At 35.9% G+C, this 27,820-nt stretch overlaps 1 protein-coding gene across 1 annotated transcript in view; it reads right to left on the reverse strand.

Moving 5' to 3' along the window:
- Nucleotides 1-27,820, reverse strand: part of bin3 (bridging integrator 3) — a 74,241-nt gene that overhangs the window by 40,235 nt on the left and 6,186 nt on the right. Inside the window, exons 2-5 of the mRNA XM_051117125.1 lie at nt 18,427-18,475; nt 15,278-15,318; nt 10,889-10,950; nt 3,787-3,923 (exon numbers count right to left, since the gene is read on the reverse strand). Of these exons, the coding sequence (XP_050973082.1) occupies nt 3,787-3,923; nt 10,889-10,950; nt 15,278-15,318; nt 18,427-18,475 (289 nt within the window). The remainder of the gene's footprint in view (nt 1-3,786; nt 3,924-10,888; nt 10,951-15,277; nt 15,319-18,426; nt 18,476-27,820) is intronic.

Consider the following 27,820-nt stretch of genomic DNA (forward strand, 5'->3'; position numbering starts at 1 on the left):
ATTTTTGTATGCATGTCTAATTATTGGAATGCATACTTAATTTATTCACATTTATTCTTAAAATAGCCTTGTGAAAGGTTTTTTTTACCCTCAGAAATTCTGTGTTGCGTATATTTAAAATGTTCTGGTTATCAAATGAAGGCATAAAACATTAATTTTATTTATCTTTTAATTACTGAAAATTAAGCAAACCTTTTTTTTGGCAAAAAAGGGGAATTTACTAAAAGGGGAAAAATAACGTCTGTTTCATTTTAGTAGTAGTAGTAATATTTCTGGCACAATATCTTCAAGTTAAACCAGACTTTTATTTTGACACGTTGTTGTGTCTGCCTTTGGTCAAAAGCTGAAATCACCACGAGCGTCACGCGCGCTTTAGTGTGTGTAGGAAACAAAACCGCTCGTCTGATCCATTCATTAAAACACAGACACGCAGAACATGCAGGATTTACATTTAAATGATATTTTTGCGGCATAATATTTACAGATACTAGTCCATATTGTGGTTTGATTTAAGTGTAATGACCTACTTTTGATTAATTCATTCAAACTTTGACGAACTCCGTGACATTACGCATTATTCAGTAAATTCCGTTTTTATGACTGGATTCCGCAAAAAATCATCACCATTGTACCCGTATTGCACTTAAACTGAAAAAAAGAAAATTCTGTCATTTACTCAAACTCAAGTTGTTCTAAACCTGTATACGTTCCTTCTGTTGGACATAAAAGAAGATACTTTGAAGAATGGTGGTAACCAAACGTGCTAATCCCTATTGAACATCCCTTTATCCCAAGATGTTCTTGAGTATACTGACAGATTCTCTGAATAAACGCATCTCCTAAATACCAAAAACATAATTCTGTTCTATGTCATACAGTATATTCCCACAATATGTAAGTGATATGCATGAATAAATACAGACAAGTCAGACCTGAATAGTCAAATAAAAGAGATAAGCTGAAACAAGTTAACAAAAGACTACATGACTTTCAGCTTAGACCATGATCTGTGTGTGTGTTCTAAGTGGAGATTCAGGAAGGCCGACACACTTGTGGGTGTGTAAATGTGTTTAGCAGAATTTCATAAAGAAACATACTCTGCATTCTTGTGTGCATCGCCACTTGATTTGGAAAGTGGGATGAAGAAACAAATACATAGAGCATTTCTACACAGTGCGTATGTGTGTTTTAGCATGTGTGTGGACATTATTAAATGTTTCTGGCTAATTTGATCATGCTTTCAGCTACAAACACATGCTCTACACACACTTTACCATTTTGAAATCCATTCTGCAGAATTCCACTGATTTCCCCCCACAATTAGCACAGAAAATATGGAAGGAAAAAAAAGTGTACAGATTCTGTGTGGGCCTAGAGGTGAGTAAGCCAGATCTAGTGGCGGCAATATATGCTCAAAACATAAACATGTCTCACATTCACTTGCTTATTATGCAAATGAGTATCACTGCCTAATAAGAGGCAGCTTACAAAGCCCAAATACTTCTGGTCAAAGTGGGGGCGGAGCATATGATATTTAAAAATGGAAGAAAGTAACTTTCTCCTCATTAAAAAGTTTAGCTGTAAAGAAATTAGAAGTAATTAAGAAAAATATTCACTTACATGAGATTTCACTCATATCACATATTTTACATGGAGCGGGCTGCCTCATGGGAGCAGACATTTTGCGATCAGCTAAATATTACTCACTTTTTGACACTTTCGCTCATAGAATAAACAAAGCATGACTTACTGCAAGCTTCGTATGAAGGTATCAGTAACTGAAAATATTTACGTGAAGCTGCATCCACAGCACTAGGTGTCAGTATCAGTCTAAGACAACATGTTGGCCAAAACAAAATAAACAAAAAAGTACCAAGCACATCAAAGCGGTCAAGCTTTGACATGGCTCTACATACACTTCTGTTTTTAGGAGCGCTTGTGCTCCTAACTTAAAAAATTTAGAAGCGCAGTCAAAATCTTCTAAAAAAAAATCTGATCAAAAATTTGCCTTTCTTTTATGAGGTGATATTTAACTCAAAGTGATATACACTTTAATTTGATGTAATTTTGTTTTTACCTTTGTAAAGGCATTTTTCTAACTTTATTAAAAGGGTCATCTTTTTTGTCAATTTTTTTTACAAATTATATATATTTTTTTAAATATCTAATTAAAACAACAGAATAAGAACAAGTACAGTGAGAGTAAGTTACCAATCAAATGAAATCAGTTTTTTGTACTACACAGGCAACACAAAAGTGTCTTGTAGGTGTATTTTCATATGTTTAATGAAGCTCAGAGGTAACATGAGTGCAATCAAATTAATAAATTCATGTTGAGATCAATGTTTTAAATATTAGACTTTGAATATATAAATATTAAATGATTTAAATAACTGAAAGGATACTTTAAAAATGAAACTAAATCTGCCAGTAGGTGGCGGCAAATCATTGATTTAATTACAATTAATTTCATTCATTTGATTCGTTCGAACGGCTGATTCATTTAGGAATAAAGCAAGTGACTGTCCTCATGAATGGGAAATTGAATCATTTACTCACTAGACTTGTTTAAAACACGTTCATTCATAAACAAAACACAGCTGTGTTTGAATGGAGATGCACAGCGGCTCAGTTGTGACTTGTTTCAGACCATTTTTGACAACTAAATAGATCAAAATCAGGCAACAGTGTTACAGTCAGACAATGTAAGTCATTTAATATTATATTCTTGTTTATTTAACTGCTGTACTGAATCAATATCTCATTTACAAACCCCCTTAAAAATCATTAAAAGCTGTCACTCATCTTAGTTCATCGCGATCTCACAAAATTTCATTATAATCAACAAAACTTGCCACACTGCACAATGAATCTCTTATTTACTCTCTCTACACTTTGTTTATAAAAGGATTCGCGAGATATGTCTGTGATACATTACTCAACGTTGCGAAAACACATAGAAACCCTTGAAGCTCCCAAACAAAAATATGCACAGGAAGGCACATGGTGCTCCTAAATATTTTTTCATAGTTGCATGCAGTAGTTTTCAGTTGCAAATGCGACTGAAATGGTCGCACCGTAGAGCCCTGTTTGACTGATTAAACTGATTATATGACTGATTATACAGAGTATGGTTGGTTAATCAAACACACCTGAACAGCTAATCAAGGGTTGTGTACGAAATCACCCCCATACCCTTAAACAGGGCACTATTTGAGGGGACAGCCATTTGTAGTAGTGTACGAAAGCAGAGTGGATGTTATTGAGTGGACACACTCAATCTCATAATGCACCGCAATAAACAGTGTACAACCGATGTACATGCAGCAGCTAGATAATACCCATAATGCAACATTAGGGTCGTGCCGGATGAGTTTCCACATTCAGCCAGAAGATGGCACCTGCAACTGAATCGTCCATCCAGCCGTTTTCCAAACCTCTTGTCCAATGTGGGTAGAGGACAGGTTAAAGGAGTTGTAAAATGTCTGATGTAAAATGAGGCTGGAATGTTATTTGGGGATATTTTGCGGCTGTGATTATTGGTTGGACAGACTTGTGAAGGCCAATTCAGCACCAGACTGCCCCAAAAAAACAATCTGGAAACATGCCCAAACCCGCAACTGGCATTTCCGACTCAGTTATTAAAAAACAAACAAAAAAAAAAACACCCATGAGCCAACATGTATAAATCCACTGGGGCATGTGCCAGCCAAGCAACTGCCATTGAGATAAATGGGATTGCTTTCGGATAGTTAGTACTGGTTGCCATTTACAACTAAATCTCACCTTCTCCTGATTGAACGCATCCATTCTCTTCATGGCTGTATCCAGAGCAGTCATGGATTCAAGAAAAGCCTGATCCTGCTCACACAATGGATTGCTCAACAAGTCCCCTGAGATCTTCACTGCTGCTTTAGACATTGCTGGAAAACAAACAAAACCAGTTATCATTCAGCCTAAAAACAAAAGAATTGCCAAAAAAGCAGAAAAATGTCTGAGCAGTCAATTTTTTCATGTCTGGGACTTCAGATCATCAACAAACTCAGTATATACTGGTTTAAAACCATCAGCAGTCATCATCTGGAAAGGTGGCAAGTACTTAAGGGTGCTTAGCGGTTTCAAACATATGGTAAAATGGGACTGATGTTTATTTCTACACTAAACCACGAATGTAAGAAAGGAAGCAGATGCTGGAAATAAAAAAAATAAAAATAAAATAAAATAATTGCAATTATTTTTTAGGGCCCTAAAGACAACACTAATAATAATGATAATAATAATAATAATAATAATAATAATAATAATAATAGGCTTCAGCACTAATTATATAAATACATATTTCTCCCATTTAAAATGGAAGACATCCATATTCATCATAGAGGGACTGAAATTAAGAAACTTTCCCCTTCTTTCTTGACTTTGCCCCAATTAGCTCAAGTAAATCAAGTCTTTCCTGTGTTTGGGCTGTGGGGTGTAGAGGGGTGGATGTTTTATCTGGCTTCCTGCCTGGTGTGCGTCTGATCTGGATTGACGCTGACGTGCTCATCTGATCAGCATTCTGACTTTAAGCAGCTCTGGCAGGGAAGGCGACGGACTGTAATTGGCGTTGGCACTATTGAGGCATCAGTACACGATCAGAGCTCTTTAGTGAATATTCATCATCTCCGTCAACTCTCTAACGACCCCTTCCAACGTGCACGCAACGAACTTGTGAAGCGGCTCTACAAATCTTTGTTCTTTTGCAGGTGTTTTCCCTCGCACCTTACGCATTTGAAAGATTCCCGACCTGCCGACAGCGCAGAAAGCATGTCAATATACTAACTTTTGTTAACTTCAAAGCAAAAGGTCTGTGTTCGTTGAGATGTAAGATGCATATTTGACCACTGATGTGCCTCCATGTGGTGGAGGACCGATGCAGCAAGTGCAGCTCAGCTGTGCGGTGCTTAATCACAGCTACATATGCAGCACATCTGATTGACACTCAGCAAAATAGTCTCCCTAGTCATACCCAGGCCATGGAAATTCCACATAAAACTGTGAATTCCATTAGAATTCTGAGGAAATTGGCATTTGACCCTTACATTAAATATTTTGGCACATTCCAAAGAATTTTCCGGGTTCGGTACAGACATTCGAATCTTAATACCACAGAAAACAATTCTGACTCATGTCTGACTAATTCTGAAACATCAAAACGGTTTCCAAAGTATAGCCACAGGACTCAAAGGGTTTATTATATGCAGACTCAGATTTTTATAGTATGTTTCTCAGGGGTAGTTTATAAATTCTGGAAGGTTTTTTAACCAAAAAGTGCAATACTTTAAAAATTATTATCTTCCACCCTAGTTTTTTCTCTCTACGAACCACACTTGATTTAAAGGGGCATTACCTCTTGCAGAAAATGGAGTGAACGCCCACAGCTGTGATTGGCTAACTTCATCGCACCTTATCCCACATTCCTTTACAGCATGTGTTCTGATACTCAAGATGTTAAGTGCTGTGATAGAGCTGCATATATCTGATCCCAAGGACAAAAGAAATTGAAACTATGCAGCCACTATGATTGCAACAGTCAGTTTTAATATGGCAATTGCTTTTGCTTGCTTAATTTTCAGTACATATTTTTTAAGTACTATCATTACTTGTCGTATTACAAAACACGCTGCATGTACAGATTTTATTAGTAACATTGAAACAAGGAAATGCTTGCTGTCTTATGCTGGTTTGTGGATTATTACAAAAACGCTGTAAGATTAAAAGTGAAACTACTTCAGCTGAATATCCTTGGCACTGCCGTATCACTAAATATATATATATATATATATATATATATATATATATATATATATATATATATATATATATATATATATATATACACACTACCGTTCAAAAGTTTGGGGTCGGTACATTTTTGTTTCTTTTTTTTTTTAAGAAATTAATACTTTTATTCACCAAGGATGTATTAAGTTAATAATTAAAAGTTTATTAAAAGTTAATAATAAATAATTTACATTGTTATAAAATATTTATATTGTGAATAAACACTGTACTTTTTAAACTTGTTATTCATGAAAGAATCCTGAGGAGGAAAAAATCACAGGTTCCAAAAAATATTTGGCAGCACAACTGTTGATATTATCGAACACTGATCATTCTAATAATAAATCTGCATATTAGAATGATTTCTGAAGGATCATGTGACACTTAAGACTGGAGTAACAGCTGACAAAAATTCAGCTTTTCATCACAGGAATAAATTCTATTTTAAAGTATGTTAAAATAAAAAACATTATTTTATATTGTAAAAACATTTTGCAATATTACTGTATTTTTTTTCTATATTTTGTAATCAAAGAAACGCAGCCTTGATGAGCATAAGAGACTTCTTTAAAGACTATTACAAGTCTTACTGACCCCAAACTTTTGAACGGTAGTGTATATGTATATGTATATGTATATATATATATATATATATATATTTTTTTTTTTTTTTAAGGAAGCCTGATTAAAATACTTCACAAAACAGTCCATTATGAAATGTGAAGAACAAACAGAAACTTTATCTTTTACATCCACTGACAGAGTTTGATGGTCTTACTCGACATCTTGTGATTAATGGACAGATGTGAGTTGTTCAGAACACTCCTCTTTGATTACATACGGCGATGACGCATGTTAAAGGATTAGTTCACTTCCAGAATAAATATTTCCTGATAATTTACTCACCCTTTGTCATCCAAGACAGTCCTTCTTTCTTCAGTTGAAAAGAAATTAAGTGTTTTAAAGAAAACATCTTGAAATTTTCTCCATATAGTGGACTTCAATGGGTTGAAAGTTCAAATTGCAGCTTCAGTGCAGCTTCAAAGGGCTCTACACGATCCCAGACAAGAAATAAGGGTCTTATCTAACAAAACAATTGGTCATTTTCTAAATAAATAAATAATTTATATACTTTTTAAACACACATGCTTATCTTGCACTAGCTTGACTTGCAATTACGTAGTCACGTTGGAAAGGTCACACATCATGTAGGCAGAAGTACCGAACCAGTATTTATAAAGTGAATATGCAAAGAAACATAAAACAAAAATGTCAAACAATTTTGAAGTTGGAGGCGAAAATGAGATTGAATTTTTCACCCTATCCTACCTTTTTGAACCGAAGTACACGTGATTATGTAATGCATGTATGTAATGCAAGTTAAGCTAGTGCAAGACAAGCATTTGTGGTTAAAAAGTATATAAACTGGAATTTTTTTGTATAAAACGACCCTTATTCCTCGGCTGGGACCAGCCCTTTGAAGTTTGAAGTTGCTTTGAAGTTGCATTGAAACTGCAATCTGGACCTTCAACCCGTTGATCCCCATTGAAGTCCACTATATGGAGAAAAATCCTGGAATAAATTCCTCAAAAACCTTAATTTCTTTTTGACCGAAAAAAGAAAGACATGAACATCTTAAATGACAAGGGGGTCAGTAAATTATCAAGAAATATTTATTCTTGAAGTGAACCAAGGGCCGTGTTTCCCAATGTCAAATTCTGGCATTTCAGAAAGGCAGAAACTAGTATTTTTAAACCGGCTGTATGTTTTTATTCAACATGGTCTCATGGCAAAAACTTACCTGGGGGAACCTTTTCACGAGGTGCAAAATATGTACCAGTAAGTACATATAATTGCAGTTAATAAATATCCACTGAGTGGCTAAAACCTACCTGACAGTATATGAACAAAAGGGAATGTGACAAATGCAATCGCAAGCATGCTGCTTTAGCTTGTTTTCTAATCGTTAATCTTCTAGCTCTTTCATTGTGAGTCATGTTTTTCACAGGATTCATACCCAAGTCCAATTCCGTGTCACCTTGCAAGCTTGTTACATCCGGTGTTGTGTCCATTTGCGCTACCCTGTCCTGTGCACCTACTCCAACCCTAAACCGCTTACTGCATTAGAAATACAGTGTTGGTAGCATAATCTGATAGGTAGCATTATTTGTTACATATGGAAACATATGGAGCTGTAATCTTAACTGTGTACGAAAATAATTAAAAGTGCTAGCAGTTTTACAGCCTCTAGTGTTCATTTCTTTTGGAAACTGCAATGATATGCAGATTTTTCTCACAAAAAAAGTTCCCCCGGTACATTTTTGTCATGAGACCACACTGTAAAAAATGACAGTGAATTTAATGGTAAAAGGCTGTAAACAAGCTACAATAAAAACCTGTTAAATGGTTAACGGTACGTTCCCCTACTATATACGGTGAAAAACTTTTTACGGTTGTATACAGTTTTCAGAAGTGAAAAAGAACATAAAAATGTACAGTAAATAACTGTAAATTGACAGTTACATTGTGAATTTGATGTTTTTTTTGTTGAAATAACTATATTTCTTCTTAGTTTATTTCTTATCAATTTGTAAATTAGGGTTGTATGTTCTATCTTATGTTGTTAAATGAATGTTTATTTAATTATTTCAGTTTAATGCGTGTTACCATGATGGTGTTTAGTGTTTGTGTGAATGACACTGTACACCTTCTATATATGTCAGTATTTAAAAGATGCTTGTGATGGGCTTTGGTTTGTCATATAACTTTCTCATCACCACCTGCTTTTGATGGTTATCAGTGTATTACAATGGTATAAAACAGATTTCAGTCTTTTAATAGATTTGTATATTAACATTATATCAGTTAATGAAATTACGGTATTTAAAAGTAAATTTAACCTAAAAGCGTAAAACCTTAAACATTGCTACCATATTTTTTTTAATGGTAAAATTCTGGCAACCACAGCTGCCGTTTTTTTAACCATAAATTTTACAGATTTTTTTTTTTTTTTTTTTTTTTTTTTTTTTTTTTTAAATTGCAGAGTAACCCGTCATATGTGTGCATCTTAAAATTTTGATTCTACATGTCACGACCACTTAAAACATTAGATAAGTCTGCATTACAAAAAAATAGTATAACAGAATCACTTTCGGTTTAAAGTTTTGTCATAACAACATAACTGTGATAATGCCAGTAAATTTGGGAACTTTTACATATGTGCAATGATACCAGTAAAGAACATGACATAACTGTCTGTAAAACACCATTAAAGGCTGGAATAAACGACATCCACTGATTTTTGCCATGTTTTTCAGTCTGGATGCGCCGACACCACAGGTGGAAAAACTCAGAGCCAGTCAGCAGATCCGGCAGTCAGAGTTGATAAATTTCACAGAAAATAGACTCTGATTTTTTAGCGTCTGACTATTTATTTATTTCTTCCTTCTATCCAGTCAAAGAATATTAAACATGTTTGCTAGTTTGAACTGATTTTAGAACACATATTGTTTTCATTTGTCACGTGTTTTCATCCGAGGCGCATGTTTCCGCACAAGTTTGTTGTGTTTGGAACGACTTGAAAAGTCTGGTAGTGTGTGATCCTCAGACGTTTAGTGTATGATGCACAGCTTTTCCTCTGTAACTATTTACAAAGTCAGCAAGTGAATGATGCCTAGCGTTTTAAAGTCTGTTCAGCTTTTAAACTGCACATAGAAAACTGTTACTGTAACCGCAGTTTAAATGATTTTCAGCTAATCAGCATTGTGCAACAAATGTTGTTTTACTGTATGCAGGACATTGCTTTAATAAAGCTGTTGGTGACCCAAAGTAGCACTCTCAGCTCTGTAATACACATTGCAAAATGTTTAGTTAACGTTCACTGAATTTTGCAGATTTTGGTTAATATCAGAGGGGAAAAAAAAAATAAATAAATAAAAAAAATGCAAAAGTGAAAAATGCAACAGTTCAGTGCAGGTCTAGTGTTGATGGAAGCTTATATTGATTTTACCAGTTAACAACAGTTTAAAGGAGAAGTCCACTTCCAAAACAAAGATTCACAGATAATGTACTCACCACATTGTCATCCAAGATGTTCAAGTTTTTCCTTCTTCAGTCGTAAAGAAATTATGTTTTTCGAGGAAAACATTTCAGGATTTTTCTCCATATAATGGACTGATATGGTGCCCCGATTTTGAACTTCCAAAATGCAGTTTAAATGTGGCTTCAAACGATCACAAATGTGGTTGTAAACGATCCCAGCCGAGGAAGAAGGGTCTTATCTAGCGAAAGGATTGGTTATTTTCATTTTAAAAATACAATTTAAATACTTTTTAATCTCAAACACTCATCTTGCCTTTCTCTCCCTGAACTCTGTGTATTCTGACTCAAGACATTAGTGTATGTCGGAAAAACTCTAATCGTATTTTCTCCCTCAACTTCAAAAATCATTTCAAAATCATCCTACATCGCTGCAGAAGTACCGACCCAGTCTTTGCAAAGTAAACAAGTAAAGAAGATCAAACATCCTTAAAAAAGGTAAAACAGCGATATAGGGCAATTTTGAAGTGCATGAGATGGGAGTTTTTCGACATACACTAACTGTCATGAACCGGAACAAAAACAGTCCAGGCAGAGTAAGACAAGACGAGCGTTTGACATTAAAAAGTATATAAATTGTATAATTTTTATGTACATATCTGATTGTTACGCTAGATAAGACCCTTCTTTCTCAGCTGGGATCATTTACAACTGCATTTGGGATCATTTGAAACCGCAAGTTCAAAATCGGGGCACCATATCAGTCCATTATATGGAGAAAAATGCTGAAATGTTTTCCTAAAAAAAAAAAAAAAAAACACTTTCCTTACAACTGAAGAAAGACCATCATGAACATCTTGGATGACAAGGGTGTGGGTGTGACTACATAATATGTGAAACTTTGTTTTGGAAGTGGACTTCTTTAAGGTTTCCTTTTCTCTATGCCCAGTAAAAGCAGTGAAATCACAGCAGAGAGCAGTTATATTTAGATCAGCAGAAAAGAGAGCGAATCATCACTATCACAAACCCAAATCAGCCTCTGTGCTCTTCTTCATGTCTTTATGCAGCTTCTTTGTCTGTTCTTCCAACCTAAAACAAACACAAATAAATAAAAGTGCAACATTACTATATTTTCATGTCTCCTTGAGTTCAAAGATACGTTCATATTCCTTTTTCAACGCAAGCCGATGACACTTAGTAGTAAACATGGGGACCATTTATACTCTTGAAAGTTTCATATTAAAGCATCAAACGCTCATATCATATTTACATCAGAGATGAACAAGCCTGAGCTATTTTATTAGGCTTATCTTGAGTATCCATTCATGTTTCTGTACAACAGTAATATTTCCTGAGAGGCAGAAGAGATCATTCACAGGGTCTTTCACAGTGTTGATCCATTCACACCCGCTGGGGGTGTTAACAACTGCAATTACCGCACTATTGCATCCGACTCGTGCTCACACAAGTGTGTGTTTGCGGCGCTGATGGGGGAGCTGTTCATTATAATCAATTAGGTGGAAAATTAGACACGGACTGGGGGACTCCCTTGAGGCACCTCACACTCCACTTATTACAGCAATTAAGGAAACCGGAGAACGGGGGAAACGCTGGTGAAATTGGTAATTTTATTTTTTATTTTTGGCTGTATGATATAAAAGAACAATAAAAGAAAGCAAAGGTGAAAAGAAAAAAAAGTGCGGGAAAGTATATCACCTTTACATCAGGATGCACAAAGAATGAAAAAACAATTGACGAGATAAAAAAAAAGGAGGAGGAGGTGGAGGTGGGGAATCATGGTTAACTGGCAAGAAATGGAAAGAGAGACTCCTAACAAGATGAGATAAAGGGTCCATTACGGTAGGTGCTAATAGAGCAGCATTGGCCCAGCTGCTCCAGACGGCTGTCATGCGAACACGCTAGCAGCACGCCGCCTCCTAACATGTGAATGGCATTTAGAGTTAGCGCAGGTTACAAGCCAACACATTAGCACCAAACCCCCACATTCTGACGGAGGAATACGGGGGGGTCGAAAGAGGGGAACAGACAATGCTTTGGGGGGCTATGACTATATATAAGCCGTATTGGCACATAATGTGAATTTTCACGCCAAAATGCACAACGACATTGCAATGAGCCGCTCGAGACCATGTGACAGTGATTTTACTAGTAAAGAATATTTTTGAACTTGATCCAGGGGAATTAGTTCTTAAAGGGATAGTTCACCTAAAAATAAAAAAAAAAAGAATTATGTCACTCACTCATGTTCATCTTTAAAACGCATGCAAGATATTTTTAATAAAACAATTTCTCCATTTAAAGTCCATGTAACCAAAATGCTTCAAAAAGCTCACGAAGACATCTTTGGTTTACAAAACCGGTCTGAATGATGTGTTTGTGAGTCAGACTGATCCAGTTCTTTAATCGAACTAATTTACAGTTGAGGTCAAAAGTTTGCACCCCCCCCCCCTTTTAGATTAATTAAAAATGTTAATTATTTTCACAAAATAAAATGCATGTTATAGTTTATTTAGTACTGACCTGATTAAGATATTTTACATAAAAGATGTTTAAATTTAGCCCACAGAGAAAATAGTAGTTGAATTTGTAAAAATTAGCCTGTTTAAAAGTTTACATCCCCTTGATTCGTAATACTGTGTTCTTACCTGAAAGATCCACAGCTGTTTTTTTTTTTTTTTGTTTAGTTGTTCATGAGTCCCTTGTTTGTCCTGAACAGTTAAACTGCCTGCTGTTCTTCAAAAAAATCTTTCAGGTCCCACAAACTCTTTGGTTTTCCAGCATTTTTGTGTATTTGAACCTTTTCCAACAATGACTGTATGGTTTTGAGATTCATCTTTTCACATTAAGGACAACTGAGTGACTCATATGCAACTATTACAGAAGGTTCAAATGCTCACTGATGCTCCAGAAGGAAAAACCATGCATTAAGACCTGGGGGTGAAAACTTTTGAACAGAATAGAGTGGTGTACATTTTTTCTTCTTTTGCCTAAATATCTTTTCTTTTTCCATTTAGTTCTGCCCTTCAGAGGCTACAGAAGATACTTGCATGTTTCTCAGAAACCAAAATGAGTAAAATTTACCCTGATGATCACCATTATGGATTATGACCACCATACAAGGCAGAAATATTTATAGGCGCTAGCCATTACCGTCGTAAACACAGTAAATGCGTCCGCTTGAAGAAATCAGACAAATCATATAGGGTATCACAACTTATTTAGTAACCTTTTTTCTCTGCCAGTAAAAAATATTTTAACCGTCCGTAACGTCTCGTCTCTTTATACCTGACTGTCTGATTTTCATATTTAGCTCTGAACATGTCATAAAATATATCACAATCATAGTTTTTGTTCAGAAGCTCCCTCTGCTACTCAGGTTGTATTTTTGATGGAAAAAATATAGAAATGATCATTCTACCCAAATGTGATGTGTACCGTGACTACAAATAAATAGAAACAGATATGACTGAATAAGTATGTGCCCCCTCTTTCTTTCGTGAAATAACGGCAAACATTTTATTTCTATTACTAATTTTCAGTCCTGACAAACTAATCCATTATGATCAATGTATCACTTCTTATTGTAAAACTGGTAAAACATGGATGCTTTTGGATGCAAACAAACGGCTGCTTTTATCACGTTCGTTTTGTGATCTGGCAAGCTCCAGTGATTTATTTCCGAGTAGTTTTCTGATAAAAAACTTCTCTTTGTTGGTGAAATGATGGGTTTGCGTGTTGTTGTTCCAAAGAGGCATGTAAAGAATGGGTTTCAGTAAAGCGCCCTGGCCCGGCACTCGAAAAGCGGCTATTCACTGCCATTATACAGCTTGGAAGAGCCATAACATTTTTTTGATATACCTCTGATTGTATTCGTCTGAAAGAAGAAAGTCATATACATCTAGGATGGCTTTAGGGTGAGTAAATCGTGGGGTAATTTTTATTCATGGAAAACAGCAACCCGCTCAATTTACAAAATATCTTCTTTTGTGTTCCACAGAAGAAAGGTAGTGATACAGATCTGGAATGATATGAAGAGGAGAGCATGTTTATTTTTAAAACTAAATGAATTGATATGGATCAATGTAGTGCACTTGGAAGTGCACTACATTGATCCATATCAACCCCCGACCCCCTCCTCGAGTACCACGACCACAAAAGAGTGTCACGAAGACAACGGGCATCACATACTTGGGGTGTGTGTTTTGTTGCGTAATCTGCGGTATTCTGATAGCAATCAAACTAAAGGAGCGGCCCTCTCAGACAAGAGTTCAGGTCCCTACATGTCAGTGCCCACACCACGAGCACTTGCGTGTGTGATATATGCCTTTTAACTCTTTATACCGGGACTCCACCTACACAAGCGAAACTGAGGTGACAGAGTTAGGTGAGGCGCAGGTAAGCACATACATCTCCACAGGTGACCTCCGACCTAATATAACAAGACAAGGGATATGACAAGCATGCAAAACGAAACGCTTTGGTCTATAAAACTACCAAAATCGCTCCACACTGGGGTGAATAACAGGGACTATAATAATAATTTATTTCAGAGACATTATTTCATGGGGGGGGGGAGATACACTTCTATAATATTTTCAAACATTTTACTTTTTATTTTTTTGTAATATTTAAAATTAAATTTGTTTACAGAAATTTGTTTTTTTATTACTAGCAGTAAAAATAATGGAATCTTTAAATGTAAACATTTAAATGATTTTAAAATCATTTTAAACATTTAAATTATTTTAAATCTTTTTTTTTTTTTTTTTTCATTTCATTTCTGCATGAATGGTTTTAAAGGGGCTGCTTTATTTAATAAAATATGTGTATTTGGGGGGGGAGGGTTGAAATATGACCTAGATATGTTGTTGACAGGTTTTGTGAGATTTACCCTATTCACATTAATCACACACCATGGATTACATGGTCTATACAGTCCTAAAGTGTACTGGCTAGGTAGGTACAGGTCTATGCATGAAAATGCATATGGATTAAAGCTGGATGCATTTCAGTCAACCTCTCATTTAGAGCGCTGAAAACCCTGTACCCGTGCTTCCATTGTGTCATATACAAGAACCACTTTTGTCATGATTGGGGAGAAACAAATGATGCATCAGGGTCTCGACGACAAGGTAGCAATCCTTTGGAACACCTAGACTGGCGCCATGGTTTTGATCAAATCAAAAGCTTTGAGATCCAATGCTGATCTATTTTTAAAATCGATGTACTACCTTGGTTTGTTCTTGCTGGGAAAACAAATATTTGAGCGCTTGCTGTCTTCTTCCGCTGGGCAATTTCAGGCTAGCTAATGAAACTCAGAAACATTCAAAGCCCTGTGGGCAACAGAACACATAGAATAAAAATAAAAACAATGACATTGGACATGTCAACTTACTTTTGGAGCTTCTCATATTCCCGCTCAAAGTCCCTTTCAACCTGTGGAGAAATAGAAGAGACATGTAGAGAGATATGAGAAGAATGGATAGAAAGAAGTGTGTGGGCAAACTGCTCCAGTTTTCTATAAGCTCTCTTGGGTGTGTAATCATAAAAACAGGATCTACAAGGCTGCAGAACCTAAGAGCAAGTCAAAAAAACCTAAAGCCAGCAGAGGGGGGAAAAAAAAAAACGAGCTGGATATCACTTTGGGACGTTTTAGCTATTAGGCGAGATCTCTGAAGAACGCCAACGAGATCAAATGCAAAAAAAAGATTAAGAAAACAGAACAAGCAGAATCTTTCATTTGGAAATCAGCAGTTGCAGGAGGTCCTGTAATTATTGCAGTGCCCTTCTGTTGCCACATTAGCTAGCATCCATGCCACCCTACCGCTGTGTGTAGGGGGTTAATGATGCCATAATTGCAGCAGTAGGGGTTCCTGTCCTGTGGTTCGGTGGGCAAAGTCTGTAAATAAACAATATTTGGAAAGGCAGGCAGTCGGTACCCCGTTTAGAGCCGTGTGTCCGGCCTGTGGCCTGCCCACTCACGGGTGACCATGGAAGTGTGGTGTAACAGGAAAGGAGGCGAGTTAGGGAACGAGGTGATGAGGGGAAAATAAGAAAAAAAAGAAGAAAAAATATGTTGATTGACCTCCCCAAAATGAGGAAGAGATCAGGACGCCCACTCACGGACACACAAGTGTACGGTGTCCACAACAGAGAGGCGCTTATGAACTCACAGTTGATCTATTCAAACAATGACTCAATCGCAGACCACAGCACTGGAGTCAAATGGACTAGAAAACTAAACCTTTATATTTGCTGGAGAGAATGTGAGTGGCGTGTGCCTGAGAAAACTCGGCGTGGCGGGGGCTAGAGTGTTCAGAGGGGTTTTTAGCTTGTGCTACGTTTGCACATAAAACCAATTCAAAAGATCTCATCTTAAGCCTCAATATAGCAACAGTGTAAACTCTATAGAGTTTAACTATACAATTCCCATTCATTTTCTCCATAGAGGAATTGACTTGTAACAATAAATTAAAAACTTTCAAAGACAAACCTACTGTGAACTACAAGCTTCTTTGTCAATGGTATATACTTTTATTGAAGCCATCGGGCATGTCGTTTCAATAGTGTTTAAGTGTTTAACAGCAGATTCCCAGGGGGAAAAAACTACATTATCCATGATTCTATAATCAACATCTTTAAAGGATGTTCAAGTCTTTCCTTTTTCAGTGGAAAAGAAATTAAGATTTTTGAGGAAAACATTCCAGGATTTTTCTCCATATAGTGGACTTCAATGGGGATCAATGGATTGAAGGTCCAAATTGCAGTTTCAGTGCAGCTTCAAAGGGCTCTACACAATCCCAGGCGAGGAATAAGGGTCTTATCTAGTGAAAAGATCTGCCTTTTTTTTTTTTTTAATTTATACTTCTTAACCACAAATGCTCATCTTGCACTAGCTTGACTTAATGCATTATGTAGGCACGATGGAAAGGTCATGTGTGACATAGGTGGAAGTACCAACCCAGTGTTTACAAAGGGAACGTGCAAAGAAATCAAAGGCAAAAGTTTTTTGACCTTTTTGAACCAGAGCACACAGACGAAGAACTAACCGTGCATGATCTTTCCAATGTGATTGCGTAATACATGAGGTCGAGCTAGTGCAAGATAAGCATTTGTGGTTAAAAAGTAAAGAATTTTTAATTTTTTTAGAGAAAAAGACCAAGCTGCAGAGCTCTTTGAAGCTGCATTAAATTGCAATTTGGACCTTCAACCCATTAATCCCCATTGCAGTCCACTATATGGAGAAAAATCCTGGAATGTGTTCCTCAAAACATAATCATGAAATTTTAAATATGTTCTTGCTTCAAATCTAAGTTTGTAATGTGATTCACCTCGTAGCTGGCTGACATGCTTCATGGCTTATGACTCTTACACAAAGACTTTTTAAAAATCCCAAAGGGAAAAAACATCACTTTTGGTGAAAACTTACAATATACAATTTTTCTATTTATGGAGTTTTGGTGTGCCAACTTCTTTGTTTTGTCATTGGTTACTGTGGTTGAGCATTGAGCTATTAATTACATTACATTAATATTATTTTATCAACGCTGTGCATGTGTTATAAAAACCAAACTGTGTTATATCATATATAGTCAAACCAAAATATATATTCAGACCTTCAACATTTCTCACATTATCAATTTTTTCTCTATAATATGACAAGAACTCGAGAGTTAAACTGTGTCAGAACAAATTCATCTTGATAATGTCAGATAACTTTGATAGAAAGCTACGTTACAAAACATGGTCAGGTCAAAGTGTGAATTAAATTTTTGGTCCCAAAAGTTTATCAATTTTACTGGTAGTCCACTGTATGAAGAATTTCAGGGTATAATATGTGACCATAGCAATAGCCAAAATTACATTGGATGAGTCAAATTTATTGATTTTCCTTTTATGGCAAAAATCATTAGGATATTATGTAAAGATCATGTTCCATGAAGATATTTTGTAAATTTCCCACCGTAAATATATCAAAACTTAATTTTTGATTAGTAATATGCATTGCTATGAACTTCCTTTGGACAACTTTAAAGGCGATTTTCTCAGTATTTTGATTTTTTTTTTTAACCTTGAGATTCCAAAGATTTTCAAATAGTTTTATCTCGGCGAAATATTGCCATATCCTGACAAACTATACATAAATGGAAAGCTCATTTATCTATCAGATGATGTATAAATCTCAATTTCGACAAATTTACACTTATGACTGGTTTTGTGGTTCAGGGTCACATGTGTCACAGTTTACTTTGTTTTGCTATCCTCACTTACTTAAATGAACTATAGTATCCGGCACCCACTAGTAAAAAAATCAAAAATTATATCTGGTGTCTGAATAATTTTTGGTTTCACTGTATATTAGCTTTATACCAGCTCTTCAAGATATTGGCATAATTAAAAAAAAACATTTCAGTCAAGCATTAGTGAAAGACAGAAAAAGTCTTGTTTGAAAATAGCCATTATTATGCAAAATGCGTTTTGTGGCTAAGAAATCACATAAGTAAAAACGGGAAAAGGAACAAAAAACTCCAGTGGATTTCCTACCGTTTTTGAAACAATCTGTTTCCTCGGTTGTCCGATTTTGAATGGAATCCTAGAAAAATAAAAGAAATGCATAATTATGAGGTGGATCACATTTAGACAAAAAGAATGCATTTCATTCATGATCTTAAACGAAATTTATTTAACATTTATAACATGAAGTACAATTATAATACAAAATTTTAGTCCAGTTTTATTTTTTTTAAAGAAGGCTGAGGGTTTCATTTTAAGGTCATAGTATTTCATAGATAGTTTTGAGGTTCACTATGAAAACCCCAGCAGCTAATCAAATCATCTCATATGGGCCACATAAATCCATCGCAGAAGCCATCAAAGGCGGATGCGTGTAATTAGAAGTGGCTGTCGCCGCGGCCACAAGTCTTCCTGTGGTCTGCCGGGGGGAGATCGCTACATGTGCACATGTGCACATCTTACACACTTTCCTGTGGTCTGCTACTGCAACCGGGCATTCGCTCAGAGCCCTGCAGACTCAGGTGTTCACAGGATGCAGTCACACACACACGTGCAACACACACAGCAGCAAATGAGCACCAACCACAGGTCGACCTCAAGAATGAACCTGAATAATGTGTATACAATCCTCCAAGGATCGCAAGAGTGTTTATAAACATGATTCTAGACACATGGTTGAGCAGTGATTCCAGCATATAACATGACCAAACTCTTCTGAATTTCTTGAAAGTTACATTTTGTGTTTATTAAAGCATATTACTTGTAGTTCAGTGAATAAGTCAAGAAGCACAACCAACGCAAACAGTCATTAGAATGATTCATACTAAAAACGTACAAGTTCAAGACTGATTCCTATTGACTTGATTCATTTAAAAGGTTCAGTTCATTAGAATCACGCATTCATGAATCAAGAAATATTATCCGGGGGTGCCCAATCTTTCTCTTTCATCATTTTTTATTAATCAGGAACAATCTAGCCAAACCAATTTATTTTACCATGGCACTGCAGATTTTTACATTTAGGCAACATCTGGGGAATAAAGCAGATGTTCAAGAACGGTTCTTACAATGAATCTATGAATCTATTTATTTTTTAAATAATAGCTATCATTTTGTGCATTGTTATAGAGTAAAGGTGCAGTTGCATGTACCAATCTTCAGCAAATTTCTATGGATGAAATTCACACAGTCGAGAATTCTGCATGATGTTGACAGATTTAAGCACGCAGATTTTTCAATTGACTCACGTTGACCGTGCAAAATCTCTCACGCAGAAGGTTGGTTTGAAAACAACTTTTATGTGAGGTCTTTGCTATTGTCTACAGACAATGGATAATTTTTCCCCACCAAATTTTGTATGATCACATCTTAAGTTGTTTTGGTATGAAGAAGATTAAGAGGATTTTAAGCTTTCATAATTAGTAGGAGTCAGATAAGCCTATGAATGAGTTCAGATCTAAGTCAATCATTTCAAGAAGCTGACACATCAATTTTCAGTCTTTAGCAGACCTCAAACGATCCTAACTTTGACACCCAAACCCTCTGGGTGTGAAGGTATGTTAACTTTGGTCTGGTTTTCTTCTAGTTCAACAAATGCGGGGAAAAAAAAAAAAAAAAAAAAAAAAAAAAAAGACTGATACGCCTACACGTCGTCCTTCGGTTAGGTCACAACGGTTGGTTTTGTCTCCTGATAAAATCTCATTCAAAGAACTGTGAAGAGATCAACTTGTTTAATTTGATACTTCATGCCATTCTCTCACACTTTTTCTAACCTATTTGTTATAGGTTGCTGTTAACTGTCAAGTTTAAAGACGTGTCAAAAGAATGCTGTTTGGAATTGAAGAACTTCATTCTGGTGAATGGATTTCTACTGTCAAAATCAGGAAACTAGTTCTCTTCAAAAGTTCTAATGAAATCGTTTCATTTCAAATCACATCAAAGGGCTCAAGCTAATGTAGCAGAGGCATGGTGCTTCAACTAAGGTTTGAGTCCAGCCTGCAACATGACCCAATCACCATCTGCTTCCAAGATATTTTCCTATCCCACCTTTTACTATGTTCTAATAAAGAGATTTAGGGCTTTACAATCAATGATAATCTACTGAAACTTGGCTTGGTTGTAGTGTAAAGACACATGGCAGGTAAAATCTCATCCTGACCTATATACCTATTGATGAGTGAGCAGTGTGGGCAGAGCAAGGATCTCTTTAGCTTGCAGCATGGACACGACTTCACGAAGACATGAGAATGAGGTGAAATGAGAATCTCCCCAGAACAATATTAACGGAGCAAACAGATTTAAGATTCAGATTCAGATTCTATAATGATCAACAACTGCCAGCCTGCACAACATCTCACGTCTGATTTCTGAATGATCAGACTGGTTTTCTCACTACACATCTAAGCTCTTTCACTAGATATTTACTGCACGTTTTGCTAGTAACAAGAGTGATAGGTTTAAGAATGCACCAAAGTAGGTTGACTAACCAAAATGACTAATCAAAATACATTACTGTTCAAACGTTTGGGTGTTTAAAGTGCTCCTATTATGCCATTTTAAAGGTTGCTAATATTGTTTTATGAATCTCCTAAAACAGGTATGCAAAGTCAAAAAACACTTTAGTTTTCTCCAAATATAGATTTAATTTGACCTCATTTCTAAATGATTCGTAAACGACTCGTGCGAAGCAGTTCGAAGAATCAGTCTCTCTAAACCCCTCCTTTCTGTGAGCCCTCACTGCTGTGATTGGTCAGATGGTGCAGTCCTTTATGATTGGTCTACCACATACAGCACATGTCGGAAAACGAAACGCCCATTGCCATAACAGAATGACAGCCCTGGAGACTTGTCAATACATAGAAGAGATGGCATCGATTTTACCATACCAATTCAAGCCGGAGTCTGATGATGAAACGGTTGAAGTGGCTAACTGGAAAGGTTAGCATGGACTACCGTGGAAAGTCCTCGCAATCAGATTATGTAAGCGAACCGGGCACACCTCTATGTTGTAAACTTTAACATTGTATAATGATTAAGACGCTTTTCACACCGAACTCAGAAAGGGCTGCGCTGGCCGCTGGGTTCAGTGCAGCCCTTCAGAGCGCAGCGGCAAAAGTTCAACTAATTTGAACTTTGAGCAAAGTGTGTGCACGTCAGTGGTGCGCTCCGCTGAGAGTGTGCTTTGGTCGATGCAGAAACAAGCCGTCCTCGTGCGTCACAAGCAATTGAATTGAATGGGCTTCATAGCACAGCGCTTTCCGCATTTGGTGCCGTTTCGTGGTGCCATCCTTTATCATTACTCCAACTAATGAGACAAACAGACAGTCAAGCTGCATTTATCACAAATTTTTGACTACAGTGGGTCCACAGCTGAACAACAGAACTACAGAAGCGCGATTTAGCCGGTTAGCAAGACATGTGCAGGGTTGTTACACAACATAACATACACAACATACATACTCTCACTGCGTAGGATACAGAGTCGTCTCGAAATGACATAAACCACATGGAAGTTGTACTGTGTTTGTGGGCGGCCAAGTTGTTCAAGACGTAGAACGTGGGCGGACATTATGCAAACATGTTACTTTGTGAAGTATGGCCGTAACAGAATACGATTCGAATTCCTGACAACTCGTTCAGGCGATTGTGAGCCGACTCTTTTTTTTGATAGACAATAATAATTATTTATCGTGCACTGTCGGCTTCATAACTTTGCAGATAGTTTATGTTCACATACAGCTACATGACACACTGCATGAAAGATCATATTTGAAAAGGCATAATAGGAGCACTTTAACGTTTTTTGAATTCTTTCATTCAACAAGGATGCATTAAACTGATTAAAATTGACAGGAAAAACATTTATATAGTTACAAAACATTTGTTTCAAATAAATACAGCACATTTAAACTTTTTAAAACACAACTGTTTTCAAAATAAGAAATGTTTGAACAGCAAATCTGCATATTAGAATGATTTCTGAAGGATCATGTGACACTGAAGACTGGAGTAATGAAGCTGAAAATTTCAGGTTTAAATCAAAGAAATAAAATGTAATTTAATTTGTAATAATATTTTACAATATTGCTGTTTTTAATTAATTTTTTATCAAATAAAAACAGCCTAGGTAAGCATAAGAAACTTACTCACAGTAGGCTTTTGAATGATAGTGTATGTAAATATCTAAATTTGGGGTTGTCCAATTATTGACCTGCCCGATATTAAGCATTTGTATGGTTATTGGTCATTTTCAAATCTGATTTGCAGATAAAATGTAAATAATTTAAAGGTTTTTTAGAGCCCTTGTTATTCTTGATTTTGAAATTAATTTTAATTTTTAAACCAGACATATATATTGGTTCAAAATATCGTTTATAGGTCTACTTGATCTGCAATAATCGGTATCAGCTCCGAAAAACACATGTCGGTCAACCCCTAATCTTAATATTTTTCTATCCATTTAGCAATAGTCAATATTTAGTCAACAGAAGCAAAAAAAAAAAAAAAAAAAAAGAGTTAGTAACTTAGATTCATAATGTTGAATGTAAATAGGTGTAAAATAAATCTGGTATTAAAGTTTTTCACAATGTGAGCACAAGATAGAATGATATTTCATTTTCATTTATATGCACCAAATAAACAGCAATATTTACCAACATGTATTTTTTCAAAAACAATTTAACATGAAAAAAAAAAGGGATCATCAAGAGATTTCCGTGATGATGCAAATGAATCATGTCAAAGTTTTGAATCAATACATGCAAAGCAGTATTAGTGTAATGGCACTGCCTTTGAAAAACTTAATCCCCAATTTAAAAAAAAAACAAAAACATTAAGATTAATCACAACACTGCTTAATTTTACAGCGAAATAATCACGAATATAGTGGGAGTATTCAATGTATCACCCTGCCCTAAAACGGTCCATCATCCACAACCATATCAGAACAATGGCGATCATTAAAAATACATAAATAATATTGGTCAATACTGATACGATCCCATAACTGTACATTCCTAATTGTGTGGGTTTTAAAAAAAACAGGATTGTCACACCATTGAGCCTGTTTATTTGGGAATGGCAAGCCTTGTCAAACTTGTTAATGTACTAAAGACGTGGCACAATGGCATCACATTCCCATCTCCTGTTCTCACAGCTTTCCTTAAGTGAAAAAAGCAGCAATTAACCGTTCGGCCCCCTTCTTCTCTGTCTCAGGCGTTGTTTAGTAATTACACCTGAGACAGGCTGAGGTAGACCTGAAGAGACACAAAAAAAAAAAAAACACGTTTCCACGGGTGCCACTGCAGGCTCCTCTCTCACGCACACGTCTACACACACTATTATTGATGTGACAGAAGTATGGCTCCAGAAGATTGATGGACAGCTGGGGATGACAGGAACGCGACGATGCTGGCTGCGTCAAAGCAAAGGTGTGTGAGCTAATGAGATGGAAAGAGAAAGGTGTGAGAGAGCGTGTGTGTGAGAACTTGCTTTGGAGGACGGAAATCAAATTGGCACAGTTGGATGTATATACACGTATAAAGTGTGTGTGTTTCTCTGAATGACGAATGAAAAGGGGCTTAATCCTCACTAACAACAGACACTAAATGAACACTGAACAACTGAAATGCGATTTGTTAGCAAAACAGAATTAAATATTTTCAAAATTACATTTTAGAGATAAGACACAGCCCTTCTCTAAAGAACACAAAGTTCACCTTTTGTCATTCTGCTGTTATGCCTAAATCATCATGGAAAACTACAAGTCATCACCCACGGAACTTCCTGAAGTCCTACCGCTGACTCACCCCAAAAACAGTTTACTACTGCCAAAATTACATAAACAGCCATCACTCAGACCTCGGCAAGCAACAAAAAAAGAGAAAGTAGACTGAAGTCAATTGTTTCTTGTGTGTGATGACGTAGTGAGTTGCAACATCAAGTGATCTGTTGTTTCTCCTTTCATGTCGTCAGAAAGGTGAGTTTATCTTCTTAAGCAGGTCACACGTCACTAAGGATTGCTCAACTAGATCTTCTATATGATTTGTCTGAGGAAATTTATTTTACACTCAAAGAAGATTGAGTTTCATTCACTGTAACCACTCACTGGGTCTCTTAATAACAGTGTATATGAAAAAATGTGTATACAAACAACTTATCATTAGGTAAAACTAAATTAAGAAAAACAGTTTAGCTACTAGAAATTAAAAAAAAAAAAAAAAAAAAAAAAAAAAAAAACTCAAGAAACCAAAAGAAATAAATTATAAACAGGGCTCTACGTTTACTTTTCTTTTTAGGAGCACTTAAAACATTCAGGAGCACATTCTACCTTCTCAGTAACCAAAAAAAAAACCTGACCAAATATTTGGCCTTTCCATTATGAGGTGATATCTGACTCCTTTAAGTGATTTACAGGGGAATTTAGTTTTTACCTTTGTAATGGCATTTTTCTAACTTTATTAAAAGTATGTCATCCTTTATGTCCATTTTAATTCTATTTTATAAGCTTTTTAAAACGTCTGATTAAAACAGACTAAGAACAAGTAAAATAAGAATAAGTTACCAATCAAATGAAATATTAAAGGGGTCCTATTATGCTCTTTTACAAAGTCTTGTTTTTGTTTTGGGGGTGTACTAGAACATGCTTTCATGCTTGGTGGTTTGAAAAAAGCACTATTTTTTAACATAATTTACATATTTACAATACATTTCTCCAAGCCTGGAACAAATGGCTTGATTAGTTCCGGGTTTAATGAAGGCCCGCCTTCCGAAATACGAAATGTGTTGTGATTGGTTAGCTGTCCCACTGCGTTGCGATTGGCGAACAGCTTAGACGGTGTATCAGTACTGCCACGCCCCTTGTTAAAGAAGCAAGTTCCGTGTACAACTGTTAACACAAGCTAGATTAAAGTGATTCTTACATTTTAAATATGGATATTTTGATTCACTACAGGAGGCCTTTATTAACCCCCTGGAGCCATGTGAGGTGTTTTTTTTTATGGATGGATGCAGACTATTGGACTTGTTTTGGACTGATGAAGAGAAACACCCGTCTATGCCGTTCTAAAGCTTGGGAGTGCCAGGATAAATTTTAATATAACTCAGATTGCATTAGTCTGAAAGAGGGAAGTCATATACACCTAGGATGCATGGAGGGTGAGTAAATAATAAACTACAGTAGTGTTGGGTCCTATTGTCAGCCTGTGAGACTGTGCTAATTTATTTAATTATTTAATTTAATTTAATTTAACTACGCAGTAGTTTTCAGTCGCGAATAAAACAAGGTTGCGCTTCAGGCGTCCCAAGTTCGAGTCCTGACTCGCAGATCTTTGCTGATCCCACCCCCTCTCTCTCTTGCACCTCACTTGCTGTCAACTAACTATCCTTTCCTAATAAAGGCAAAAAACACACCCACACAAAAATCGTAAAAAGAAAAAAACAACAACAAAAAAAAAACTCCTACACGCAATACAAAAAAAAAAAAAAAAAACACAATTATAACTGAATAAGATGAATGTGTTTTTGTATTAAAAACTATAAAAACCCTACATTTCTATTACTTATGCCCACTATCTTAATATTTATTTTGCATTAAGAAAAAGATGTACTGTACATAGTGCCATAATGTTACTAAAATACAGTATGGCAAATTATTTGCAAAATTCTTTATTACCATTGTTGACAGCCCTTCCAACAACACAACTCACATAAAGCAAAACATTTTTAGTTAAAAACAACCTGCGGGACCATTTCACAGAAAGTTATTATTTCATTTCACATGTCTGTGAATATAGCACATGAGTCATCAGACTGATTTTATGGGTTTTTTAATGGTGCATTTTTTGGGGTTTGACAGGATCTGCCATCATTTACTTTCAAAGTATGGAAAAAGAGAAGTTCGACTGTGCTGATAAACTTCCTTTGTGTTCCACGAAAGTCAGTCAAATGAGCCAGAAAAACAGGGGGAATATATAATGACAGAGTTTCAATTATTCCTTCACAATCTACTAATCAAGATTAGCATATTAACACCAGAGCTGTGGGGTTGTTTAAGCAGCCTATAAGTCGGGATGTCAAGGCTTGACAGGATGTCAAGGTTCTGACAGGAAAGAAGAAATTCAGTGGGATGATTTTGTACTGTGGGAATCTGCAGCAAAAGTTCTTCGCATACAAAGCCATTTTTACATACACCCTTATTTAAGCAAGCGGTCAGGCCGTAAGATCCGATCCCATGCTCTTGAAGAGGTCACATATAAAGAAAGAAGGAAAAAGCTGGAATTATGTCTTTTAAGAAGTATAATATTAATAGACTTATTATTGTCTTATTATTTTTAATGCAGCCAATAAAATGGATGAATTTAGGTGCATTACTAAACAGTAAACTGCTCAGTTCCGCAAAGTCGAGCAGGCACTTGACAAAATTAGTTTTGAATAAATAATAAATACCTTAATACTTTTAAATAAATATATTTTTTAGAAAATAATATATAAAATACCTATCAGTAATACATTTAAATAAATACATTTATTAAAAATTATACAATGTCTTCAAAAATCATTAATACATTTACATTAAAAAATATGCCTTTCTATACATGCTTTTAATTTCAAACTTTCGAGTGATCTGACATCTTGATATATTTAAAGAATTATGGGAAAATACCAGGGGTTTATTGCAGCAACTTCCTCTCTGTTCTGCGGTGAGACAGAATATGTAACATTATTTACGGAGATATTGTTCACAATAGTATCCTGTGTGGCATCAGTTCCTTTTGGTTTGCAAATTTGTGCATGATATCATTACAGGGACGCTGCTGCTTCTGCCGCTAAATACTGAGTTTATTATGTCAACCAATGGCGCCTTTTGGACATCAAAACAAGACGTAATGAGTGGTAATTAACCTTCCATTTTAATCTGTTAATTACAGTGTTGACCATCCAAACTCCGTGTAGAAACCATGGACATCAGCTACTGTCTGAAGAGATAACTGTCACATGATGGCCACTGCCAGAGTATTTTTGGTAATGTTTTGTTTTAGTTTTGAAAATTTAGCAACTGTAATTAACAGTGCAACTCTTGTATGTTTATGCAGTTAAAAAAAAAAAAAAAAAAAAAAAACACTCTAACACAGTCCTGACACTGAAAGACAGCTACGAAGTGAAAGAAATGACGAATAAACAGAACAATTTTTGAAGCACTATACACAGCTATGTGGAGCAGAATTATGGACCACTGAGACTTCACTGTGGGCGGGATTTCCCAGCCCAACAAAGTGAAAAATTTGTGTGCAACACAGTAGTGGCTGGTCAGGAAACTCAAGATTAACATGGAAGGGTGATGCAATTGATGGTGTCATGTCTGGTTATATAGTAAAATTCATTTCAAGCAAAAACAGGGAATGAACAAGACAAACCTCTGTAAAAC

This window comes from Labeo rohita, chromosome 8, assembly GCF_022985175.1.
Source record: "Labeo rohita strain BAU-BD-2019 chromosome 8, IGBB_LRoh.1.0, whole genome shotgun sequence".
NCBI classification, from domain to species: Eukaryota; Metazoa; Chordata; class Actinopteri; order Cypriniformes; family Cyprinidae; genus Labeo; species Labeo rohita.